Below are 25,995 nucleotides of genomic sequence, written 5' to 3' on the forward strand. Positions count from 1 at the left end.
CGTAGAACTGCGGTCGTTTCTGCGTTTGCAAGAGATAACCAAATCTTGCTGACTAAAGGAGCTGAAAAATTGTACACCTGCCTCTGTTTCTTTTCACGTATTCGGACTGTAAGCACAACACATTGCCCGAGAATGTGATCTAATGCCGAGCCGGCGATTCCATAAGAAAAGGAAACGATATCGTAGCCGCTAACTTCAAATCACAATCGATGCCAGGAGTAAAAACGAAAATAGGCAACTGTACCTGCTTGTCCCATCATGCGTTCGTGCTTACTCTTGAGTTGACTAAAGTAAGTAAGAGCCTCCGTTCAGCACAAAAGGACGTACCGAAAAGCTACAATGACTCCACCCGCGGATAGCACTCAAAAGGAGTAGTTCTCTAACACTTTCTTTCCGGTTTCTCTCAGAGAGGTTTACTGGTGGCCACATAAAAAAAAAGACCTATTTTTCAGGTTTTAAAGCATTCCAAAGCTTGGGCAGAAACCTGACCTGCGGAATGAAACATTCTGTTTCCCTCTTCATATCCAACAAATCTCAGACTCTGGATAATGCTGTAACCGAACATAATGCTTGTAGCCTTTAATTGTTATAAGTAAGTGCCTGCAATGGAAGACGGGAATCCTTTCTCACGTGCCGCATGAAATATCCCGAGAACAAGAACAAAACTTCATTTGGTGGGAGGCCCAAGGGGTTTCGTCCTGTAGTTTTTCATCCTGATGTCATGAAGGAAAAAAAAAACAAGAGGCGCATGCCGCAGTTTCATGTTAACATCGCAACAGAGATACGAAGCAAGGACGTGCGGATTTTGAATACGCAAACCGTCCAAGCAAAAAAAAAAAGGAAGCAGAAAAATCATAATATTGTTAAAGTGTACTGTCAGAAACATTGCTCAACTGAAATGATAGCCTGAGATTCTCTGCTACAAGCACACGGACAGAGCCAAGGCAGTCGTGTCAAGAGCCACTCGAAAGGATTTTGGAGTGCCGCATTCACATTGCTCGTGTCACCGGGTATCAGAGGCTGCCGCCGTCCTGTGTCGCCAAAACAATAAGCAACAGCGTTTGTAAGGCTGAAAGCGGCACCCTTCCAAATCCTCTGGGCCTGCATTGTCTCGAGTACCTGCCTAGGAGCGCTAAATGATGCTTTAAAATGCTACGATGCCCCCCCCCCCCCCCCCCCCCCGATCCTTGACATCGCTGAAGTTGGCAATGCAGCTACGCGCGAGCTTCGGGTATCATTCACAATTACAGCTTTAGGCAGGCCCAGCTATATTCCTACCACATCCAGAGGAGTGGAGAGGAGGAACGAGGTACTTAGAAAAAAATGCCGTGACTCTAGTCGTGTCTGGAGTGTTTCGTCGATGCAAAGCTGCCGGACGATGTAGTATGCCCTGCCCTTCATGATAAGTGAGAAGCCTCAGCAACGCATTAAATGTGTCACTGGGCCTTAAAAAGGCTTTTATACTGCCGGAATGAAATTCCTCTGGGCCCATTGTATGGGAAACACCGGAGCTCAAAGAAGCTTTAAATAAATATGAACAGATGAAAATAACAGTGCACAGTTTTCTGATTCAATCGTAAATGACACAAGAATCATATTCCGCGTATTGTGTTGCTCGAAATTCTGTAACACTGCATAATTCTCATTTAAGTCGTGCAGCAACACTGAGAGATTAGAGCCGCAGTCTTCAACAGCACCATCACTGGCAGCATTGGTGCAGAAAAAAGATGTTAAATTTAAAGCGCTCGAAGAGCAGCATTTCCTTTTTCTCGAATGACGTGAAAGTGAGGGCGGGCGGTGAGTCAGACTATACTAGAAACAAAGCGCAGGCCGCTTTGTGCGTGACTAGGCAATTTCGCCGACCGGTGCCGCAATCGGCCTTCCGCGCGACAGGGGACGCCAACGCGGAGGAGGCTGCATATTCAGGGAGGTACCGCAGTGGGGGGGAGTGGGGGGGAGGTACCCCCCCCCCCCCACACTGTAATGCCACGGCGCTGTGGGTTCCTTACTAAATAAATAAATAAATAGAGTACGCACGAAGAACACGCCTCTGCCAGAGCTGCAGGAAATTTTCAGATATGGTAGTAATTAAGTTACTATTATAGAATCAGAATAATTAAATTATTTTGTTAGACAGTGCAAACACATCGCTGTTCTAATAATTTAGCAGCGTAATGAATTTCTTTCAGGCGGAGAAGAAGGAAATAAAATTTTTCTAAATCCCCTTTACTAGAAATGGATCAATTTCTTTAGGTCGGGAAAGGTGTTGTCTTTCCTCCGAACAACCACCCCAGAATCTACGACTTTGAATCTCAGTTGCTCCTGCAGTACAATGGATAGAGAAATTTGATATAATCGTGAAAACTGAGTCTGCGGACTTGCTTGTATCCGTATAAATATTTGCAGTACCTTTCGGAAGTCAATGTAATAGCACTGTATTTTGTGATCAGTAAATGGCGATGAAATTGAACTGCATTTCCTTAATTTATCTGCGATATCGTCACATAATTACCTTTATAAAATAATTGTGCCATATGGGAAAGTGTCTTTTTTGTTTGACCACCCCTGGGTTCTCCACAAAAAATGCGTTTAATTCCCTCTCAAGCAAAGCACATACGCAGCTGCATTGTCAGGAGGAAGCCACGACTGTGAAAAAAACATTCCCTGTCTAAAAAGCATTCCTGTCGAGCTAAGGTTTCTGTCATGCGGTCGCTAATGTAACACGCATCTCTCATGAGCAAATACGCATCTTCAGAAACAGCTGTGGGACAGAGGTTATTTCGTCTTCGAGAAAGTCCACGCATAGAAATCCTCTCTCTGTCCGTACGCGTGCTTGGCGCTAGTGTGTCTCGAACACAAAACTTCTGCTTTCTCATGTTCGCCCCTCCAACATGCAAAACAAATGTATGTTCAGCAGGTCACAACGCCCTCAACGAAGAAATGCCGCGGCCGTCGTCTTACCAATCATCAGAGCCAACACCTCACCTGCTCTTAGAGAACGTAATCTCTTCGCCTTGCCAAGCGTATGTACCATTTTATCATCCTCAACAGAGAACCGTCCAGCAGCTTTTATCACTCGCGATTACAACCGCCATTCCATCCTAATCAGCCCACCACTACTCACCCGTGTTTAGACCCACGTCGAACAATCGCGCTTCTATGCTTATTTCATGACATGGTTTTCAGCCTGCACGCTGCCACCCTGCCGCCGTCTCAGTAATGCCGCTCTTTCTGTCGCCTTCATAATCATCTAAACTTTACTGACTCCAAGTTCGAATGTAGCCAGGTGTTTGAAACGTCTGCACCGCCACCTGATAAAGGCACAGACCTCGATACCTCGATGACGTTATAAACAAGCGAAGTTCTGCCTCATTTAGAAGCGAGAAATGCCCACATTTGAGTGGCCTTTTTTTAATTTTTCTTTACTTGCCTGTACATAGGTTTTCGTAATATACAATATGAACCATAATCCGTCTTATTTGTCCTATAAATATTGCTACTGTGACTGCATGTTTAAAAAATTTACAACTCCTTAAACACTCTGATTTCCTGTCTGTTTCAGTGCTTGCTTACTGCTGACAATCATATATCATGCTATTTTCTTTACTGCTGCATTTCCGTACTGCACGAACGAGCACGTGAAGGAATGTATGAACCTGTGTGTCTGCAGCCGGTGTCTGGAGAGGCAGGATCATGAACGCAAGAGTAGGCCTCCTCCTTCGCACACTCGCCTAGAGCACACCGACCCTCGCAGAGCTACGATGAAATAAAACAAGGAAGAACAAGGATTCGGTTTCACCGCTTACGACGCTCAAAGCAACACTGCGCGTTCTACTTGAAAGGGTCGTCCTTGCGGCTTCCTAAACTCGTTTCTATGCCTGCCGGCTGCTTGAAGCCCTGCTCACGAATGTATCCTCCCATTTCTGGGGAAATTTAGCTTCACTCCCAGCTCCATGTGCCCCCGCGCCCTTCTTCCACAATCTGCGGCGCGGTGTGAGCGCTCATGAGCTTCGACAGAACTAAATCCAGGATAAATAACTAACCAAGGACAAGTCCGCATGCGAGACACACTGTGACCAGTTCGGACGGCCTAGCCAAATACGAGGCGGTTGGCCAGCTCAGAACGTAGTACGGTATACTGGTGGAAAGAATACCCTAGCGTGGACGTGCACTTTCATGGATAATGGCGCACTTCTGACTCCTGAAGAACGCTCTTCGAAGCCTAGTAGGGAGCTGCATGGGTTGCCCCGGGATTGAGCTGTCTGCGTGCTCCGGACAAATGTACGGCAGAGTTCACTAGCACCTACGATGTAGGCAAACCGCTAGGGCATTAAACGAATTTAGACCACAAAGATGGGGCAGGATAGCGCGGAAGCCATTCTTAAATTGCAAGGCAGTTCGATTGCCTCCTGAATTTCAGGCAGGAGCATTTTTCGACTCCCTTCCTGTCAGACTTTTCTATCTTAAATAAGACATTCGCAAGAAGATATTAGTACGAAGTCGTCTTTTTCTTCCCGGTGGCTACGCCGGGAGGCTTAAATGAGAGCCCATGATGCTGGTTAACACTAATTCATTGCAGGATCACATGAAAAAACGCCTAGGACGCTCCAAACCTAAGTCAAGTTAGGCAAAATGCCGGTACCGACTCTCCAAGAATATCAGGGCAATTCATTATCTTTCATCGGGAGTTGTTAGACGATCGCTTTTTGTGGTTATTACTAATGACAAAATTTGTTTTGCCCTAATACTGGGACCCAAAATGCGGACTCCTTACCAGTAAAGCCAACGCTATTCACATTATTGCCACAAGGGTACATTGTTTTTTGTTAAATTTTTTTGCTCCAATACCTATTTCTTTTAGTTTTTACGCGCTTTTCTCAAGTAATGATGTTGCACTCAGAAGGACTTATAGGTGTATGATGCCAGAGGCTGGAAGGGTTGCATTGAAAGGCGTCTGCCACTTTGCTCTTGGGCTGCACGAAAGATTCCGTGCTGCACTTGTGTAGCACTTCTTAGTCACTCTGTCAACTCGGATTGTTACAAAGCGACATCTGTCCTCCCGTGTTTGATAGCTAACCAAAAATCTGAGTGTTCCCGCTCGCAAAAATTTCCTTTCAGGTTTTAATCACGCCATGCCAAGTACGCCATGTATACGTTATCGCTTCCGAGACAGTAATAAAAGCGACGAACGTCAAGACAAGCGCGGTGGTTCAGTAACGAAGGGCAGAGAAGCGCAGATGACAACATGCTAGCAGTATGCCCAACGGGAGCTGCTCAGAAGGAGTGAAATTGCTAGAAGCGGCCAGGAAGCACTGATCTTCGAAAGGTCGGCGCTTTGAAGGCCTGGCTGCAAGCAGAGCGCCACTTAGTCTAAGCATCGTTAAGCGCCGAAACATGACACAGAGTTGGCAGCGTACACTGGCGTCGCACTTCTCATGGCAGTGCTTCCGCATGGAGCGAACAAGTCGGCAAGCCAAGAGCGTCGCAGTGTTCCTCGCTTACCTTTTGTTAATACTGATAGTACCGAAATGGCAAAAACTTTGGGGGCTTTCTTAACCGCATTCTTAAAGAAAATGCGAAAGCATTTAGGTTGCCTGCTATGGTGCCTACAATGATTTCAGTATTCCATGTGCACTTTTGCCGCCAGCACTACAGTTGTAACCGGTTCCAGTGTCGTTACATAGAATTCATGAGCCATCACCTTCTCGCCTATTCAAGTACCTTCAATTGAATTATCATGTGAGGCTTTACTAATACGGTCCACTAATCCACCCTACTCCACCCACTAATTCCCCTTAACCAATACCCTGGGGTGGGCTTACTTCCAGTGTTTTGGCCGGTACTTTAGAGTTTTGTGGATGGACTAACTCCGAACTTTGGGGGGTCCTCAGATATTCATATTTGGAGACGCCCTGTGATTGGTCCACTGGTGGTCACGGTCACGTCGCATTGATGACGCCACGACCCTTTCGACCAATCAGGGAATTTTGTTACAGGCAGACCGGAAACTATTTGTGAGACGACCACATAAATGCTATCGCATCAATAGTGCACATTTCAGAACATGCAGGTCTCTACACCAAGCACTTGAACGGTAACATCTTGTGTAAAGCAACGACTGTCCAGGAAAAAATAGCTACTCATGAGGAGAACCGAGACAATGACTCCATACTAGCAGAAAAAAGGGCCCCCTGGAGATGTCAATGTGTTCTTACAGAATTTCCTTATGACTACCACAAAATACCTTCCCTCAAGAACCAAGAAACAATATTCGTCAGCAACACAATTCACGGATACACCTACATTCCTTAAATAGACGTGTGACTGTGGCCCTCAGGGGCGTTTACCGTCAGCGCCGCTACTGAAACGCACAGTGCTCGAATAATGGAGGCAGGAAAAGCACAAACCATTGAGATCCTTCGCAAGCTTTATGGCCATAATAGTAGATCATAATAGGCCATATTAGTAGAGAAAAGAAAAAGAATTTTCGCGCCGGTTTGATAACCTAAGTGCTAATGCCTTAATTTGCCAAGCACACCTGCTGACTCCATTCTTTAGCATCGAACCGATTGGCTAAAGGCAGTTTTCCGTTCCCACTGCGTGCTCCATCTCGCGTGCGTTCCATCTCGCCACTCGCGCCAGTTAAATAGGCCTATCAGCACAAGCACGTGCTGGCTGTCTCAATGGCGCAATCAAAGAGTCTTACTTCATGTCATGCAAGATTGCGGCTTCGCTATGCTTCAGCAGACAGATAAAAGGAGAACCGTTGACTCCAACACGCAACCTGAGCCAACAGTAATTCCTTGGAGATATCAGGGCTCCACCATGAAATTTATAAGGCTCTATATCAGTTAATGCGATGAGAGAGGGCCGGCTAGTTGAACACAAAAAATGTTTCCCTAATTATACCTCCATCTAATGTGAGTGCAGGCGCAACTGTCAGAAAAAGGCGTTTCTGTGTTAGGCTTTCCCCTCTAGCTCACTCACGAGCCAATGCCGATGCCTTTCGCTGCCAGGGATGGCCTCGCCGAATGGAAAGGGCACAACGCAACACACGCCCTACTGCGAACTGTGCGGCTACCGCGACGCGTGAGACTAGGCGGACAACTTCGCGTGATTGGCACCGCCAGGAGCAGCGACGACTAGGAAAAAGAGAGGGCGCCGCGGTAAGAATGATCTGTTCGGTGCTGCCCGTTGCGAAGCTCTTTTGAGGCCTCGTATAGAAACACTCTAGTTGAGACAAGCGGGTAGAATCGCATCCTGTCAACAGGAACTGACGCAGTGACAACGAGTGGCTACGACCACTAGTGGCCAGTTGCGGAAGCGGCATTAGTTACTGCGGCGAAGACGATCGCCTAGAGTGCGCCACGGTTCGCGTGTGGAACATCGCAGCAGACAGCACAGAAGCGCCGGGCGAACGGCGCGAGCCATTTCCGGCCCCCAGCCGGCGTCCATCAGCTCTGTCCCCGTACCGCCGCGTATGAGCGTTGCTGAAGGGGCAGGAAATGCAGGCACACGTCGCCACAGTGGCATCCAGCGAACCACGCAGACCCACCGCGGCGCCACCGTTTCGAACTCGCGCGTCTGCAGAGGGCTTGCTATAGGGTCGTCGAGGAACAGCTCTTGCGGCTACACAGGAGGGCTCACAAGAAAAAACAGCAGCTATTCGCACCGTCATTCACCAACTTCAGTGTCGGCGACCTCCCTAGGGAGCGCAGCGCCGATGGTTTCTCGATCAGTCTGCACAAACCCTTTTGTAGCGCTTGCCTCGGCGAAACTGGCATGGAGGACAAGACGCTCTTGACGTTGCTCTGATATCCACCTGTTCCAGCAGGCACTGTAAGCCGTCTTCAAATGCGGAGATGGCTGCTGCCGCGGAATCCTGACCATCAAGATCAGGGCTCGTGTGTCTTGGGGGGCAGCGTTCCACGGACGGACACGCACCACTAAGCCGCACTGACCACGCACCAGGGGACGCTCTTTTCCATGCTCACCTGCGGCAGTGGCGGCGGACGTTGCAAGTGGCACGGCCAGTGCTCGCGATGCAAGGCTCTTCCGCAAAGAACAGCGCACACGCAAGAGGGATGGCAGCTGCTACATCCTGGCTGCTAGCGCTATTCGCGTACATTCGGGTTCTTGCCGAAGGGGCCTGCAGTCGCGAGCAGCGGCTCCGTCGCCGAATCGGCGCGCCCCCTGCACACCTGTGGCCGCGCGGCTGCTCAGTCCATCTTGACGCTGGCGCCCGCGGGGGAGGCGGGTTCCTGCTTCATGAGGCTCTTCTGGGACAGGGCGAGCAGCGCGTTGAGGCTGTTCTCGGCGTCGGCCGCGTCGTCCATGGGGGGCGGTGCCATGCCGTTGGGGTGCTGCTGCTGCACACCGTGGTGGAGGTCGAGTCCGTTGCTGCCCGGCCGGTCGTGGCCGTTCTGCAGCGACGGGTGCTGCGGCGGAGGAGCCCCCTGGACCATCCGGGACGTGCCCACGTAGTCGCCCCGGTCCAGCCTGGGAGGTCTTCCGCGGGGTCGCGGTGGCGGGGGAGCCGGCGGAGACGAAAGGTCGGTGGCGCTGCAGTGGCTGTTGGCGCCGCTCGACTCTTCGGACTTGATCTGCGACGCCAGCTCTTTGATGACACGAAGACCTGCGCACAGAAGCGGCGGCTTAGCAGTGGCGGTGCGCCACGCGGGCTATCGCAAGGTGCAGCTCGTGCCAACCTCTGTCAGTTGGCTTTGGAGCGCGAGCTGCATCAGTCTACAGTGGCCGGCATGTCATTACGCAGCAGAAAGACAGAAAACTATATAGATAAGCACAAAGATACCGGCTCGGACACGGCCACTCCAGCCGGGTCTCCACCCTTCGGCGAAGGCCAACTGGCACAATCAAATTCTTAGGCTCCCACCTAGACCAAGTGCACTTCCTGTTAGTCATTGATAGCCCACTGCGGCTAACATTCGCAGTTCATTGGCCGTGTCGGCCGTGTGTGGCGTCATAATTTTCGAGAACCAGCTAACGCTGATCCATGGTCGTACCCTAACGGTAAGCAGCTACAATTCCTTCGCACTGGATGGCACATTTTCTGTCCGCTCTCCAGCTTCCTCACTGCCGACGCGGCTGGAGTGAACATATAGTGTACAGCGATTTTCGCATTGACCATGAGTACGAACGAGTGCAAGAGACCCAGAGAAAATAGCTGTGTTCTGCAACAAGTCAGTGCAATTACCTTTGTGAGCAATTTGTTTTCAATGCCTCATAAGTAGAACACGTTTATAAGCTGGTGTGCTGTATGAAGAGCTGTATCGTAACTATGTGCTTATATTAATATGGCACGAATTTTTCCTTTGTATAATAAAAAACAAAGAAAGGTGAAAGGAAGAGTGCAACAAAGACGGAAAGAATTACACGTCCACAAAATGAAGCTCCAGAGTACAGCTCAAATATATTTCAACACAGGCTTTTGTTTGGGTACAAAAGTAGCTCATTAGGCATCCACACAATATGCAACTGTCAATACTACCACCGCTTGCATTTTCTGTGGTCCAGAGACATCTCATCACCTGCCTCTTTGTATAAGCTTCAAGACAAGTGCATGAATATAAAACAAATATGACACGAGTTGCGGTATGCGTGCAAATCATTTAAATCTCCTCCTACAACTACAGCCGGCAAAAAAAAATGGCAAAATTTGGCTTTAGAAGGGTCCAGCAGAGCTGCAGCAAGTCAATGCTTATTTCACGACTTCAACGTCTGCCAGTCGTGACAAAACTCTTTGCTGAAAAATTCTTGAACCCGTCTTTCCTACACTATACGATTTCAGCAGCGCGAACACGGTTAGGAAAAAACAGACAGAAAGGGGGACAGGACAGAGCGCTGAACTATCAACTTTATTTCAAGAATGACCAAGACCCCGCTCTTGAATACACACGCCACATCCGCGATTTCAGCAGCCACGGGGCTGCTGAAATCGTATAGATTCCCACCAACTAGCCCGCCAGATTGTGTTATTCAATTTCCTACACTGCACCTCGTTTTTTTTTCGCACGATGTGACAATTCCCCATAGCATAGTTTGCATAAATTACGCCGGCGCAACGTTCGCCTTTATTTCGCAGCGAGAACAGCGTTGAGGGTAAGAGCTGTTTTTTGTTAACTGTACACGTTTGATGTGATTTCTATCCCCTGCTGCTGCTGCCTCTTTTATAGTGTTTTGTATGGACAGGCCAGACTTATCACCATGGGCAGTGAGATCAAAATTTCAACCACGAACTTCGACAAAAGAAGCTTCGAAATCACAAGCACAGCACTTCAAGCTGCCAAAGCTCAAAGCATGCCAGATGCAGAGAGTCGAGACACGAAAGATACAGGCGCATGGCAACACATTGAAATCCACCGGTCTAGGTTAGCTTCCCAGGGATAAAAAATTCATCGGATACGCATCGTGCTGGCAATGCGAATTTCTACGGAGTCTTGGGTAGCGCTGAGTAACACACAGTAAACTATGGAAGGCAGGGTGTGAAATGTCTGTTGCATTTACGCCACTGCGCTCGCATTACCACAATGGGTAGGCTACAGCGAGCACCTTTCACTGACAGGGCCAGGAGTTGCCGGGGCAGTCATGTGCAGACACGTAGGGTGCATGGGGCCACGGCATGTGGGGATAGTCATGAGGGGAGACAGATGACGTCTAAGACACCGTGATTTAACTGAATGCGCAACACAAGGCTGTCGCTGTGAAAAATACAGATCAAAAGAATTCCAGAGGGTAACAGCGATAACAAAAAATTGCAGTGAATTCGGTGAGCTACATTACAACCGATACCAGATTGAGTTAGTAAAATCATTGAAATCGCTTGGTGTAATATTCGCTGAAGACATGCAATGGGACGACTACTTAAGTCATATAGCATTAAAGACATCTCAAGCCATAAAATTTATGACACGTTACAAATGTTGTCTCCCACAAAAGGTAAAACTTCTGTTATATCGTGCATTATTTCGCTCACATCTAAACTACTGTTCATTATTATGGGGTACTGCTACACAAACCAGTCTGAAAAAACTTGCCGTTCTTGAAAATAGGGCCCTCAGAATTGTTCATAACCTACCATATAGCTACTCAACTAAAAACTTATTTTCCAAGCTCAAGATTATTAACGTTTTCAACCTTTATGCATATAAACTATTGCGCACCTATAAAATAGAACAAAGATGATGCATTACAAACATATCTGACTTAGCCTCAATTCAGTTATTTCAGTGCGCATACCAACGCCGTCGCAAACCACACTGTGTAGTACCTGTAGTGAGAACAAACTATGGACGCCAAATGGTAACATTCCAACTTCCCTCACTCCTGAATAGATTAATTGCTGCTGTAGTGTGCCAAGTGTGACAGGTTCCGCTACCACCATGCGCCGACACTGCGCTGCGCCTGACGACGACGAAGTTATGCGCCGACACTACGCTGCGCCTGACGACGACGAAGTTCCCCCGCTCTCTTCTCTCTTGGTGCTGGCTACGCCCGCCTACGCTGCCAGACCCTGCACAGCGGTTCGGTCTCTTGAGGACGCCTAATAAACGCACCCCTACAATTGGTGCAGGTGCTGGGTTCGTCCCCTACCAACCTGGAACTCCGGAGCCGTACGCTGCCGCCTGTGTCAACCATGCCAAATGAGACTGCCCCAACACCGGCGGCCAGTTCAACCACCGTCATTTGTTCTGGCGCCATCTGGCAGCGTGACCCTGCCCTCTTCAGTGGCACTGCCGACCAAGATGTTGACGACTGGTTGTCATCGTATGAGCGAGTGAGCAGCTACAACAAATGGGATGACACTATCAAGCTGAGTAACGTCATCTTTTATCTCACGGACGTGGCGAACCTCTGGTTTCGAAACCATGAGGCGGACCTACCCACTTGGCCCGTATTTAAGAAGAGTTTTGCGGAAGTATTCGGCCGCCCTGCGGTGCGCAAGCTCCGTGCCGAACAGCGCTTACGGGACCGCGCTCAACACACCGACGAGACCTTCACAAGTTACATTGAGGACATCGTTGACCTCTGCAAACGTGTCAACGCCGCCATGTCAGAAGCGGACAAGATCCACCACATCCTCAAAGGCATCGCTGACGACGCATTTCAGATGCTCCTCGCGAAAAATCCTACCACCGTCAGTGAGGTTATTAAGCTTTGCCAGAGCTACGACGAGCTCCGCAAGCAGCGCGCTTCCACACGGCGTGCCGGTGTCTGCGACGAGGCCCTCTCTACACTGGCCCTGGGCGGTACTTCTCCTGAGGACTCCCCTCTTCTCAACCAAATCAAAGCCTTCGTTCGTGAAGAGGTCGCTCGCCAGCTGTCCCTCATATCACATTTTCAAGACCCCGCCCGCCAAGTTCCTGACTCGACCCCGTCTTTGGCTCCTACCATTCGCCGTGTCGTGCAAGACCAAGTCGCTGACCTGCTACCGTCAAGCCCTGTGCTCCCGCCTGTGACAGCACCCCTGACGTACGCCCAAGCAGTGGCCAGGCCATGACATACGCCGGCACCCGATTCCTACCAGGCCGCCCCTTCTATCCGTCCGCCGCCGCCGTCTGAGCCCCCGTCTCAAGCTCCGTTCTCAAGAGTTCGCCCACATCCTACGAATTCCTGGCGTACTGCGGACAACCGACCCATCTGTTACGCCTGTGGTCGGCCCGGCCATGTCGCGCGGCTTTGCCGCCAGCGCCTTCCGCCTTCTCGACCTGATCTGCGCTCCTACCCGTACGATGCCGAACTATCCTCGCCGAGAAGTCCACCTGGTCCCCCCTTTGTTTCCCCTGATCGCCAAATTTACACCACTCGCCGATCGCCTTCCCCTCGACGCCGTTCCCCTTCTCCGATGCTGCGACGTTCTAGCTCCGCACTTGAGGGAAACTAACAGCCGCAGTTCCGGGGGCAAGAACTGCGCTTGTTTCGAACTCCTCAAGTCCTCCGAGTCGTCCCGCTAATGTAATCGTAGTGTTCGTGGAAGGTGCCAAGGTTCTCGCCCTCGTCGACACGGGCGCTGCAGTATCTGTTATAAGTGAAGCTCTCTGCCGCCGACTCCGCAAAGTGACTACCCCACTTTCTGACTTTTCGCTTCGCACCGCCTCATCACAGCGCATTCATCCCTCAGCCGCATGTACGGCCCGTGTCCTCATTCAAGATGTTTTGTACACCATCGAGTTTATTGTGCTGTCTCACTGCTCACACGACATCATCCTGGGATGTGACTTCCTTTCGACCCATCGTGCCGTTATTGACTGCGCTCGAGCTGAAATCGCCTTTTCTCCGCTGTGTGACGCTCCCTTTTGCGACGTACCTACGCAGTCTGCCAAACTTGTGGTCGCGACTGATACCGACATTCCTCCGTTTTCTGCTGCCCTCGTACCCCTCTCCTGTGCCGGCGTCACTCATTCAACTGTTTTCTTCACGCCTTCCGAAACCGCTTCCCGCCATCCCTGCCTCCTGCTTCCCTTTGCTGTTCTGACGATCGACCATGGACAAAGTACAATTTACGTCTCGAACCCATCTTCGTGCCCGTCAGCAGTGCTCCGAGGTGAATGCCTCGGGCGTATTGAAGAACTTGATTCCTGCCTTCCCTACCCTATTCTTGATACCACCGCTTCCTTCGATGTCGATGTGCTCAGCTCCTGTGATGTTAAGAATGATCCACCGCCCTCCGACGTCTTCCACCGTGCCATTGACGCTGACCTTCCACCCGCGCTACGTGATCAACTCGTCGCCCTCCTCCAGCGCTTCAGGTCTTCTTTCGATCTTCCTCAGACTGCCTTGGGCCGTACGTCTATCGTTGCGCACACCATCGACACCGGTACACAATCCCCTCTTCGCCAGCGCCCCTATCGTGTCTCGGCTTCTGAGCGCCGCGTCATTTCTGATCACGTGGACGACATGCTCCGTCGGGGTGTCATACAGCCCTCTCACAGTCCTTGGGCGTCTCCTGTTGTGTTGGTAAAAAAGAAAGATGGTTCTATCAGGTTCTGTGTTGATTACCGCCGGCTCAACAACATCACACGCAAGGACGTCTATCCCCTGCCACGAATTGATGACGCCCTGGACTGCTTGCAAGGAGCTGAGTATTTCTCCTCGCTGGATTTGAGGTCAGGTTACTGGCAGGTGCCTATGGCTGACACTGATCGCTCAAAAACTGCCTTCATAACACCTGACGGCTTATATGAGTTCAACGTCATGCCGTTTGGCCTTTGCAACGCCCCGGCAACTTTCGAACGCCTGATGGACACCATCCTTAGTGGACTCAAGTGGGAGAGTTGTCTTTGCTATCTCGATGACATCGTCATCTTTTCTGCGGACTTTTCTTCTCATCTCATCCGCCTGGAGCGCGTTCTGACTTGTCTTACTGACGCTGGGCTCCAGATGAATTTGAAAAAGTGCCGCTTTGCTGCCCGACAACTCACCATTTTAGGACATGTAGTCTCTAAAGACGGCATTCTTCCGGACCCCGCCAAACTTCTTGCAGTTGCCGAATTTCCGAAGCCCACCTCACTGAAGCAGCTCCGTAGCTTCGTTGGCCTTTGCTCGTACTTCCGTCGCTTCATCTTAAATTTCGCCTCGATCATCGCTCCTCTGACCCAGCTACTCGCAGGCAGCTCCAACCTCTCCGCTTGGACGCCTGCTTGCGATGACGCCTTCGACACCTTGCGCCGCCTTTTGGTTTCGCCTCCTATCCTGCGCCACTTTGACCCGACTGCGCCTACTGAGATCCACACTGACGCCAGCGGTATTGGACTGGGTGCCGTTCTCACCCAACGCAAACCTGGCTTCCGTGAATATGTGGTCGCCTACGCCAGCCGGACCTTGAGTAAAGCGGAGGCCAACTATTCTGTTACCGAACGAGAATGTTTGGCCATCATTTGGGCCATTGGAAAATTTCGTCCCTATGTCTACGGTCGCCCGTTCTGTATAGTAACCGACCACCATGCCCTGTGCTGGCTGGCCTCTCAAAGACCCGTCAGGCCGCCTAGCTCGCTGGGCTCTGCGATTGCAGGAGTATGACATTCATGTCATTTACCGCTCCGGCCTCAAGCATAATGACGCGGACGCTCTTTCCCGCTCGCCGCTACCTAGTGCTTCATCGCCTGCTCCTGTGTCTGCTTACGACTTGTCCTCGCTTGCCACTGCCGACATGTCAACCGAGCAGCAGAAAGACCCTTGGATCGCCAGTCTTATTAACTTCCTTTCGAGTCCTACGACTGATAATTCGTCCCGTTCTCTCTTACGTCAAGCCCGTTTTTCTATTCGGGACGGTCTCCTCTACCGTCGCAATTACCTGTTCGACGGACGCAAATGGCTCCTAGTGATCCCCCGCCATCTACGCACCGACATTTGCGCCGCTTTTCATGCGGACCCACAGTGTGCCCACGGCGGCGTGTTGAAAACCTACACGCGTCTGCGTCTTCGATTCTACTGGCGTGGCATGTACCGCTTTGTTCGCCACTTTGTGCGATCTTGCCCATCCTGTCAACGGCGTAAATGTCCGCCTCACACCTCGCCTGCTCCACTGCAACCGTTACCCTGTCCTGCCCGCCCGTTTGACCGCGTTGGCATAGACCTCTACGGCCCCCTCCCTCCCACTCCCGCTGGTCACCGCTGGATTATCGTGGCCGTGGATCATCTCACACGTTATGCTGAAACGTCTCCATTACCATCTGCCTCCGCCCGCGACGTGGCTTCCTTTCTTCTAAAGAACCTGATTCTTCGCCATGGTGCTCCTCAAGAACTGCTCAGCGACCGTGGACGCGTATTCCTGTCTGACGCTCTTGAGGCCCTCCTCAAGGAATGCCACATTATCCATCGAACCGCTTCGTCTTATCACCCTCAGACCAACGGCCTGATCGAGCGTTTCAACCGAACCCTCAGTGACATGCTGTCCATGTACGTCGACGCCAACCACTCCAACTGGGACCAAGTTCTTCCCTTCGTCACCTACGCATATAACACTGCGACACAAACCACCACTGGATTCTCTCCCTTGTTTCTTCTGTACGGCCGCGAGCCCCCCTGCACGATGGATACTCTTATTCGCTACCGACCCGACATTTCCGAGTCCACGCCACTGTCCGACGCTGCCAGGTACGCCGAAGAATGCCGCCAGCTTGCTCGCTCGTTTACCACGCAGACCCAGTGGCAGCAAAAACATGACCGCGACACTTCCGCGGCCTCTACCTCCTACCCTGCCGACTCCCTTGTGTGGCTCTGGGTGCCTCCCACAACTCCCGGCCTTTCGCGGAAACTGCTGCATCGGTATCATGGTCCCTACCGGGTTCTCAAGCAAACATCTCCGGTCAATTATATTGTTGAGCCTGTTGCACCCGCTGCGGACTTGCGTCGCCGTGGCCGCGAAACCGTCCACGTCGACCGACTGAAGCCGTACTACGACCCCTCTGTTCTTCCTTCCCCTTAAGACGCCAGGATGGCTCCTTTTCACCCGGGGGAAACTGTAGTGTGCCAAGTGTGACAGGTTCCGCTACCACCATGCGCCGACACTGCGCTGCGCCTGACGACGACGAAGTTATGCGCCGACACTACGCTGCGCCTGACGACGACGAAGTTCCCCCGCTCTCTTCTCTCTTGGTGCTGGCTACGCCCGCCTACGCTGCCAGACCCTGCACAGCGGTTCGGTCTCTTGAGGACGCCTAATAAACGCACCCCTACACTGCAAACATTAACATAGGAAATATTAGCTGCTCTGACCTCCTCAACTACTTTATTCCTGAAGCCACATTTTTCTAGCATTAAAAATTTGAACTTGTATTTCATGTATTGTTAGCTGTTGTTATAATCTTTATAACAGGTTTTTTTTTGTTGTTTTTGTTGTAATTTCTTAAAGCCGCATTGATTTTCTGCACACGCTGGTGATTGTTTATGTGTCTGTTGTCTCTTTCTTTCTTTCTCCCTCTCTCTCTCTTTTATTTTCTCAGAAGTGCCGTCGCATGCCACTGCCTACTTGCTGTTCAGGGGGGTGGGAATTTTGTCAAGCGATAACCGCTTTTATTCCCATCCCCTCCAACACTGTATGGTGATGGAAATAAATTATTATTATTATAACTTGATCGATGCACGGATAGCTCCGGTGTCGGTCATTCTGCGCATACGTATGAATTGTGCTGCAACTCCTGCCCTGATGTTGAAAATATCTCGAGGGAATTATCCGTTCAGAAAAATAAAACACTAAGAAAATAGCTTAAACTGCCTGCCTTCGTGTACGCGCACGGAGCCGCACTCAAAGCCAAAATTTTGTCGTGGCTTTATAACGCAAAGCTAAGAAGCCGAGAAAGAGACGACGGGAGATCGAGGACTGGTCTTTATGAGGTGCGCCTTTGACCACATTTGAAAAGGCAGTGCCATGAACCGTCGCGGAGAAAAAAAAACTGTATGTATTTATGTCCTGTGTTATCTCGATAACATGAAAAGCATATCGAGAAAAGATGTAACAAATCCTGCAGTTTAAGCGGCTAGTTCTCTTAATTCCTTCCTTTTTAGATGACTGCAATAAGTGAGGGCATATTGACCACGACGCAAAGAAATAAAAAAAAAATCCTGTCGGCCCTAGTTCCTCGAAATGCGTTTTTTTTTGTCTGCCATGAGTATGAATGAACCTTCACAAAAGTAAAGAAATAAAGAAATTTGCTGTTCTACCGTACATTCACCAAATGTCACACCGTTTGAAGCAAGTAGGCAGCAGATATGGCATCGATGTTCTTTTTTCTGCACCAAACAAGCTCGGCAAATTGTGCGCCATTGTAGACTGAAGGGCCAGGGATGAGGAAAAGAAACGAAGAAAAACAAAAAAAGGTTGCCAGATTAAGCATGACCTGAGGTTTGTCCCTTGTCCTGAAGGGGTTGTGTATCAAGTGCCGTTCACGTGCGGGAAGACTTAAATAGGTCAAACAGGAAGGTGCTTGAACATCCGCCTAAAAGACCACAAGACTCCTTTGAAAGAGGCACCGTCGTCAAATTTGGCCATGCATTACAGGAACTGTCCCCAGAATAACCAACCTGATCCTTCTGAAAAATCATGTACCCCATTTTTAATGATACTAGGATCCTGCACAAACATAAAGATAAACTAACAAGGGAAATCAGTGAAGCGTTTCATATCCACAAAAACAGTGACTCGTGCGTGAGCACCCCCTCCGTAACAGTTCACGACTGTGAACTAAAGTATCATGGTTCAGGTGATTGATGTATCACTATGGGTTTGGTGTTGCCATACACTGTTGGTTCTGGATGGAGTATATATTGCGTGTTGTTTCCAATAAACTAAGGGCACGTTCCGCGACCACGTACTAACTACGGTCTCCAGATGCTTCGATACAGGCTGCCTAGTACACTAAACAAATATAAGCTAACGGAAGAGCAGCTGCGGGTTCTAACCAAGAAAAAATTATTCGACATTATTTGCTAATCCGTACTGTAAGATTTAATTGTATTTATTAACTAATGCACTGATTCACTGTTTCTGCACTTATCTTGAGCGTATATTTTTTCCATTGTTCCTTGTTATTCTTTCCCATCATATGGTAGAGAGAGGGTGTGGTAGATGGTCCTTGGCGATCACAAAATGAACAAGGGATGGGAAAACCTCAGGTTGCTTGAGCCAACGTTTCGACAAGGGGACTTGTCTTCGTCTGGGCAAAGCGTTCATCATTGGCAGGGATTAAATAGGGCCTTCGCTCCGAGGAGGAAGGCCCGGAGGTGGGGAAGGAAAGTGGTGTGAGAGGGGATGCGTGTCAGGAAGGGGAGGGAGGTGAACCTTGATTATGTATTTTATGTACTCCCGAACTGTCGTGCTTGCTGCCATGTTGTCCGGGGAGACGGGACCAGTCAAGCTGCCCTTTACGCAGCTTTTATCCCGTCACCCTCGCCACACCTCGTACATGCCCTGTACTTGTTGTGGGAAATAAACTGAAACTGAAACTTTCAGTTGACAGTCAGTGCCGGTCCTGTTGTCTTCTTCTTTCTTTGTCCCTCGTCTCAGCACTGTTTTTTTCCCAGCAGTATGTACCAACTAGCTCAATTCTCCGTTTTATTGACGTTTCATGAATATGAAATAGGCCAAAGGATACTTGGATGTCTGAAACATTTCTATGCACGTCGTGAGGCACCTAGTTAAATTCATTTAATTCTTGCTCATAATTACAAATGTAAGCCAACAGCTCCCAACAAAATCTTCATATGCCATGATGACGGCAAGTATTGTGTATTCCTGTAAAAATTAAACAGCAATAAAAATAGTGTTTGCTGCACTGCACTACATTTCAAAACATTCTCTTCTTGTACCCTTTCTGCTTGCCGGAAATTAGCGAGATCAGTGTACGATAAACATTTATATAACATCCTATGGTGATCCCAACTTCCTACAATGGTCCTACAATGACAACGCCCTACGATGATCTGGCTGTCAAGACCGCGTTTGTCGCCACATCACCTGTGGCCATATGCCAGCGGAAGATGAGAAGAAAAAACAAACTTGCGAGGTCCATGATATGCGGAGAGCAGGTACCGCACGGTGTGTTAGACAACAGAGTGCATTCGAAGGGGAGAAAAAGCTGGCGTGGGACAATAGAGAAGATTAAACCATTTGGTGGGATATGTAAGCCGCCGTTTCCTTGTGAAACGTTCCGCATTACCAGTGCCGTCATTCCATGCTTTCCATATGGCTTATTGCAAAACAATATTTAACATACGGAGTCTATACAAACCATCTGCGCAACTCGTACGCACGCACATAATATGGAATCATTGGAATCGACACGGAGTGGATGTAGAACGCCTCGTGAAAGGATATGGGAAGCATAAGAATTTTCATACATTTTTTATATATCGTACACGGACTCCGTACTCCCACGACTCCTTGCTTGTTAGTCGTATGAAACATTTCAGCAAGGCGCCGCAGGGCAGAAATAATTCGAGATTATTTGGAGAGGCCTAATTCCTGCAGCGGAAGTAATATGAATGGTGACGACGATAATAATGACAATCGTGGAGAAAACTTGCTTTCGGTAGATAGTAAAATAAAAAAAAGATCAAATGAAGGCAAACCGACTCCTCCGGGCGAGTAAGAGCGGAGCACGCAGGTCTTCGCAAATGTGTGCCAGGAGCATCGAAAAGACACGCACCTTCGTCCATCAGCGTCTCCTGGACCAGCTGCTTGGTGATCTGCGCCGAGGTCTTCTTGACGTTGGCCATCTTCATGTTGAACACGTCTGCGGCACTCGGCTGCGGCGGCGGCTGCTGCTGCGAAGAGGCCGGATTGCCGGACTGGTTCGAGTCTTGCGACGGCGAATCGTGCGCCTCGTGGCTCAGCGTGGGCGAGGAGTTGTTGCTGTACGCCGAGAACTGCGAGTCTGCGAGCGCCGTACAGGACACACGCATGAGTCGTGCTGCACTGTCCGCAATTTGCACCGCCGAGGGTATCTTAATGTGCCTTACACACGTGAGAAATGGGTGGAACGTTAGCTCCAACAACCACACGAGATGTGGACAAGTTACATTAACTAGAAATCTATTCCCAGATAACCGCAGGAATCGCGAACGTCGGAAGAACTCCCACGTCTAAAAGTGCCTCTCGTGCTTCGAATTCATTTACTCACAGAAAAATGCAGGTTGTCAGTAGAAAAATTACAGACTGATTATGAAAGCTTCGGTAGTGTTAACAGCAGCCATTATTTCCGTCAGACTTGTCTTTTCTTCCAAGTACTGTCTACATATGCTTGCATGGTGGTCATACAAAATTATTTTTACGGCATAAGGGTTGGAGGTAAAGTAAAAACTTATAGACTTTGCGAGGCAGCAGAATATATCAAACAAGCAATTTTCTAGAACACCGCCCTCGTTTCCTGTCGTTAAATGTGCTATAACATGCTTAACTTAAATAATAGCCCCGCTTACATGCACGATATGCACAAGCCCTCACTGGAGCCAGCGGCTCTGGGCTGATCAGGCAGGATCTTTTAGTTAGCGAATGGTAACCACGGCACGAGGCATCAAAATGCAAGCACCTTAAGCACCTTTGCATCGGTCGCGTGCCAACAAGGTTCACATCTCGTGAGGCCACTATTACGATCGACGAGGGGCCTTACACCCTGAGTCGAAAGACGTTAGTTTGACTGCAAGACCAGGGGTGTGATAGGGCCCTCTGCTGCTCGTGACCTGCTGATGTGTGCAGCTTTTTGCAGTACACACACAAAGAACTTCAGGAGTGAATGCGCCTTAACCCTTTCAACTCAGGCAGTGAGCAACACAGCAGCCAATGAGAGAGACAATTTTTCCGTTCACTGTGACAGTCATAAATACGTGCGCTACATTAGACGTAAAGCTCTTTGATATTACCAGTTGCGGAACTTCGCATACGGTCCCTGTATGAGAATACGTCGGTCCGAGGTGAACAAAATTCAGGCGTTAACAGACTTCACGCCTCTCGAGAGCAATAACGTAAACTGAGTTCGAGTCGAAAACTTGAAGGTTGTTAACAGAACGCACAACCTCCTGGCACAAAGTAAGTGAAACAGATGCCTTAAAAAAAGCACAGATATAACAGTCTGAGAGATAAATCAAGAAAAAATAAGCAAAAAAAAACTCTTTTCGGAATACAATGGCATCATTAAGAAACAGGTTTTCTTGGCTGCTTTCAGATGACGGCACCATCCTAGTCCCTCTCTGAAGCTGAGTTTCCCAACTGGCATGATCTGATCTGACAGCTGTGCCAGAAGCAGTGCAAGCACATGGATGGATGGATAGGAGCGGCCCCTTTGAAACGGGGTGGTGGCAACTGCCACCATGCTCAGCTTTTCTTTCTTTATTATTTTTTGTTTACTGTGTTGACAATGCTCATTAAGATTCGCCATCATCTTTACCTATGGTTTCCTACAATTCTAACCTTATGCCACATCTCTGCTTTTCAGCCACCAGTCCTCCAATCCCTTTTTGCTAACTTCCACTGCAGATTTATTTACATGACCATTGTCATCTTTAAACCCTAGGGCCTCAGGAAGAGTGACTGTGCCTGCATCGACATCCGGATGGATACCATCACATTTGATTATAAGGTGTTCAATTGTCTCCACAGATCTACCACACACTGCACATGTGTCATCTTCTTCGTTAAATTTCTTTTTGTAGCTGCGCGTTCTAAGACACCCTGACCTAGCTTCAAAAAGTAGGGCACTGCCTCTTGAGTTATCGTAGAAAAATTCTTTCCACAAAGAAGCTGCTGCAGAGCGACATCTGGCGGCGGACACGAGCTCGTCGCCCTGCAACGAACAGCGCGAAGCCAGACAATGAAACCTACGCACCGCAAGCACTCACATGCAGATTTCCAACATTTACACTCATTCTCTCTCGCAGTTCGCATACCACGTTTGCGATTATTAACCGCACATAATTAACAGGAAAGCACGCATATCCAAGGCAACGCTGCCCCTCTGGCTTTCAGACCGTTTAACACGAACTGCGTGAGAGTCGGCGACTATGGTGTCTTGTTTCTCTCGCCTAGACCGCGCTGTTCTCTGCCCGTTTTGCAGAAATAGTAAACGTACACTGCGCAGCTTCTGAACAATACAACTGCACCGAGTGTAAAATTACAACTTCTGCAATGTTTACTCCTTGCCAGAGGGTATTCCGTTGAACAGAGGTCTACAACTACGCAGTTTGTTCAATTTTGAACGATAACTGAAACAGACCTTTCGAAAACAATATCCTTCTTTTTTCGATCATGCAAGGCGGTCGAAATTTCAGCGGCCCTTCACTACGGCGGCCCTCAAAGCCCTGAGTCGCTTTGGGGCGTTAAACCTCCGTAAATTAAAACTAAACTCTTTCGATCAAAGATTTATTTCGCGTTCTACCGGGTGATTTTTTTTCATGATTAGAAATTTTAATTTAAAAACTGCGAAAGATACGTCGATGCAGTCTCTGCAGGCGGACTGCACAGGAAGGCGGGATTTATGTTGCTGATTTTGGATCGATAATTTAATGATTAATTAACTTAAATTAAATAATTAATCTTTATATTTTATTTTAGGCGGCAAAGTCCCGGTACTAAATTAAAGGTCGTCGAAATCTAACGCGAGTTTCCTTTTTATTTGTTTTTTTAACCGGAAATGCGGTTTTTATGTTGAATGGTTTTATCACTGAATGCTTCATTCCACACAATTTAAAAGTTGCCGTAGTTAAACCGTTACATAAAAGTGGCTCTTTAAAAGCTATTGAAAATTACAGGCCTATTTCAATTCTACCTGCGATTGCGCAGATTCTTGAAAAGCACCTATTCCGAGTTATGTACAGTTTTGTTTTCACGAATAATATCTTATCAGAGGCACAGTTTGGTTTTATTGAAGGTAAAGGAACTGTTCTGTTATTAGAAACCTTTACTGATATCATTTACTCATGCTTTGATAATAACAAATTCGCATGTGGTCTGTTTTTGGAGGCTAGCAAAGCTTTTGATTGTGTTCGGCATGACCTACTGCTAGAAAAACTTGATGTCATGGGCTTTAGGGGTCCTTTTAAAGATTTGCTGAAAGAATATTTTTCTAATCGGGCTCAAGTTGTTGAAATAAGCGGGCATCGAAGTTCTGAATCATTTTTGTCGGCAGGTGTTCCACAGGGCTCTGTTTTATCGCCTTTGCTTTTCAATTTATTTGTAACTGATTTATCGAATGCTGTCGCAAAATGTTACATCTTTCAATACGCCGATGACACGTTATTGTTGTCAACAAATACTTCGTTGCCTCTGGCCATGGATGCTCTTAGAACAGATGTGGTGCATGTTATGAACTGGTTCTTAAATAATTCTATTGCAATTAATCAACAGAAAACTAAACTCATTTGTTTTCGTAATCCTCCTAAAAAGCTTTCTTTCGTTGAACCATTGTTTTTACATTCTTCGCATTGTCTTAATTGTTCGTGCATTCCAATTAATTTTTCAAATAGTGTCAAGTACCTTGGTATACTTTTTCACAGTGATATGTCCTGGAACAGTCATCTTACCCTAGTATGAAACAAGCTTCGTGGTTTATCATGTGTGCTATACAATGTTCGTTATTTATTACCTTTTCAGACTCGCAAGCTTATTGCACATGCTCTCATTTATGGGATTCTCAGATATGGAGTCACTGTTTATTATCATTGCTCAAAGACTTGGCGAATGAAATTAAATGCGATACTAAAGAACATCCTTCGATCCGTGGCATACAACACAAATGCTTCACCTGATTGCAATTTGTTTTCGCTTTTACAGCTGCCCTCTTTTGATGCCCTCTTCCATCATGTAGTCATTCGTGCTCACTTTTGGGAGAGTACATTTTTGGTGCCTTTCATTCCTGTTCGTCCTTTCGAACATCATCCCCGTTTTACGGTACCTCGCTGCTACATTCACTATGGCCACTTCACTCGTAATTATTACATACCAAAAATGTTTAATTCTCTGCCTGATTCAATCTTTTCAGTTTCTTCGTTGTCTCTATTAAAGAACTTCTTAACAACACATATGTCGGTAACCTAAACTGTTTCTTTGTTCTTGTTTGCCTTAGGTATTGCGGTTTATCATTGTTTGCTTGCTTTGTAACACCTATTGTTCAATATATCTGTCTTTCATCGATTGCCGAGTACTGCCCTACAAGCCTTTATGGCTTGGGCAGACTCTCTGAAAATAAAGGTGTTTATTGTTATTATTATTATTATAAAAACGAACATCCGAAATATGCATTGCACAGTTCGTTAAGTTGGCTTTCCCGCATTGCGAACACGTAAAATGAAGTCGCTGCACGTGTTATCACCACTGAAATCTAGTTAACTTGTTTCACGTCATAAAATGCACAAAAAGTTTCAGCATTCGATGCCTAAGAAACGCCAGTGACTCCATTTTGAAAATATGTAATGCATAAAAGTCAACCCAACGCGCTTTGAACTTTATATTTTTGAGGTTGGCTGTTTCAAGCTACATTGCCGAGCAGTAAAATTAAAAACCAGGGCTTACACCCCATGTTGACCGGCTTTAATTTCGCAGCACAAGCTGGCCCACTCTAAAACAAAATAAAAACTTTTATCACGTGATTTATTCACTTAATCACCGAGTTAGCGATACAAATCCGGTACATAATATACGTCTTGTTTTACACTCCATCTGGACCAACCGCACCAACGTACCTTTTATACCTTTTAAAATAAAAATCTGTAAACGTTAAACAAGAATCTCCCTGTCTGTCTGTCAGTCAAGGTCGCAAAACAAAGGCCAACCGGCGACTGGGGATCACTCTTTCGCCTATCTGCTTTTTGCTCCTCTGCTAGCGGTGGCGCTGCCAGACCGAGGTGCGCTCACCCGTGTCGTCGGTGTCCACTTTGTCTTGCTCCGAACACGACGAAAGTCGCCCGTACTGGCCCTTCGCAGCTGGGCTGCTGCAGTACCTGCGGGGAGGAGGACGACACACGCTGTCAGCAACACTGGTCGTGCAACCACTGCTTTAAAGTGCAACCCAAGATCGCTCACACCAAACTTATGCGCAATTAGCCATTGTTCCTTGCCATTTGCCGTTGGAATAAGCTGCCTGCAGAAATCGCGTTCCGAAAAAAATTACGACGCATTTGTTAGCAAACTGAAGTTCTTACTCCGTGCTTAGTTATTCTTAATACGTTGTTGCTAGAATTGAATTTTGTCTCCTGCATTGTGGTCGACGTGTGTGTGTGTGTTCTCAAGCCTTTCTTTGACCCAGTTATGTTCACTCTTTACTGGAGCGCGTTTGTTTATGCTTTTCACATTTTCAGGTTTCAAATTTCCCTTTGTTATGTACCTACTACATTGACTATGGGTTTTTCAACCCCCCCCCCCCCCCCCTATGTAATGCCTGTATAGGGCCTTTAGGGTATGTGAATAAAAAAAAATGCCCTGCTCCCCGTGCCCACCTAGTTCGTTCATTCAAAGCTGCACTCCTGACTGTCCGTTGTCAAGGAATCGGG

The 25,995-nt window shown here is 48.2% G+C and overlaps 1 protein-coding gene across 1 annotated transcript in view; it reads right to left on the minus strand.

Annotated features, from left to right (window-relative positions):
* Nucleotides 1-1,209: 1,209 nt before the first annotated feature.
* nab (NGFI-A-binding protein homolog) overlaps nucleotides 1,210-25,995 on the minus strand; it is a 661,188-nt gene continuing 636,402 nt past the window's right edge. The window contains exons 14-16 of the mRNA XM_089547593.1: nucleotides 25,361-25,446; nucleotides 20,163-20,390; nucleotides 1,210-8,635 (exon numbers count right to left, since the gene is read on the minus strand). Coding sequence (XP_089403719.1) covers nucleotides 8,220-8,635; nucleotides 20,163-20,390; nucleotides 25,361-25,446 — 730 coding nt within the window. The 3' untranslated portion in view covers nucleotides 1,210-8,219. The remainder of the gene's footprint in view (nucleotides 8,636-20,162; nucleotides 20,391-25,360; nucleotides 25,447-25,995) is intronic.

Source organism: Amblyomma mixtum, chromosome 6 (assembly GCF_055824585.1).
Source record: "Amblyomma mixtum isolate Tamu chromosome 6, ASM5582458v1, whole genome shotgun sequence".
NCBI classification, from domain to species: Eukaryota; Metazoa; Arthropoda; class Arachnida; order Ixodida; family Ixodidae; genus Amblyomma; species Amblyomma mixtum.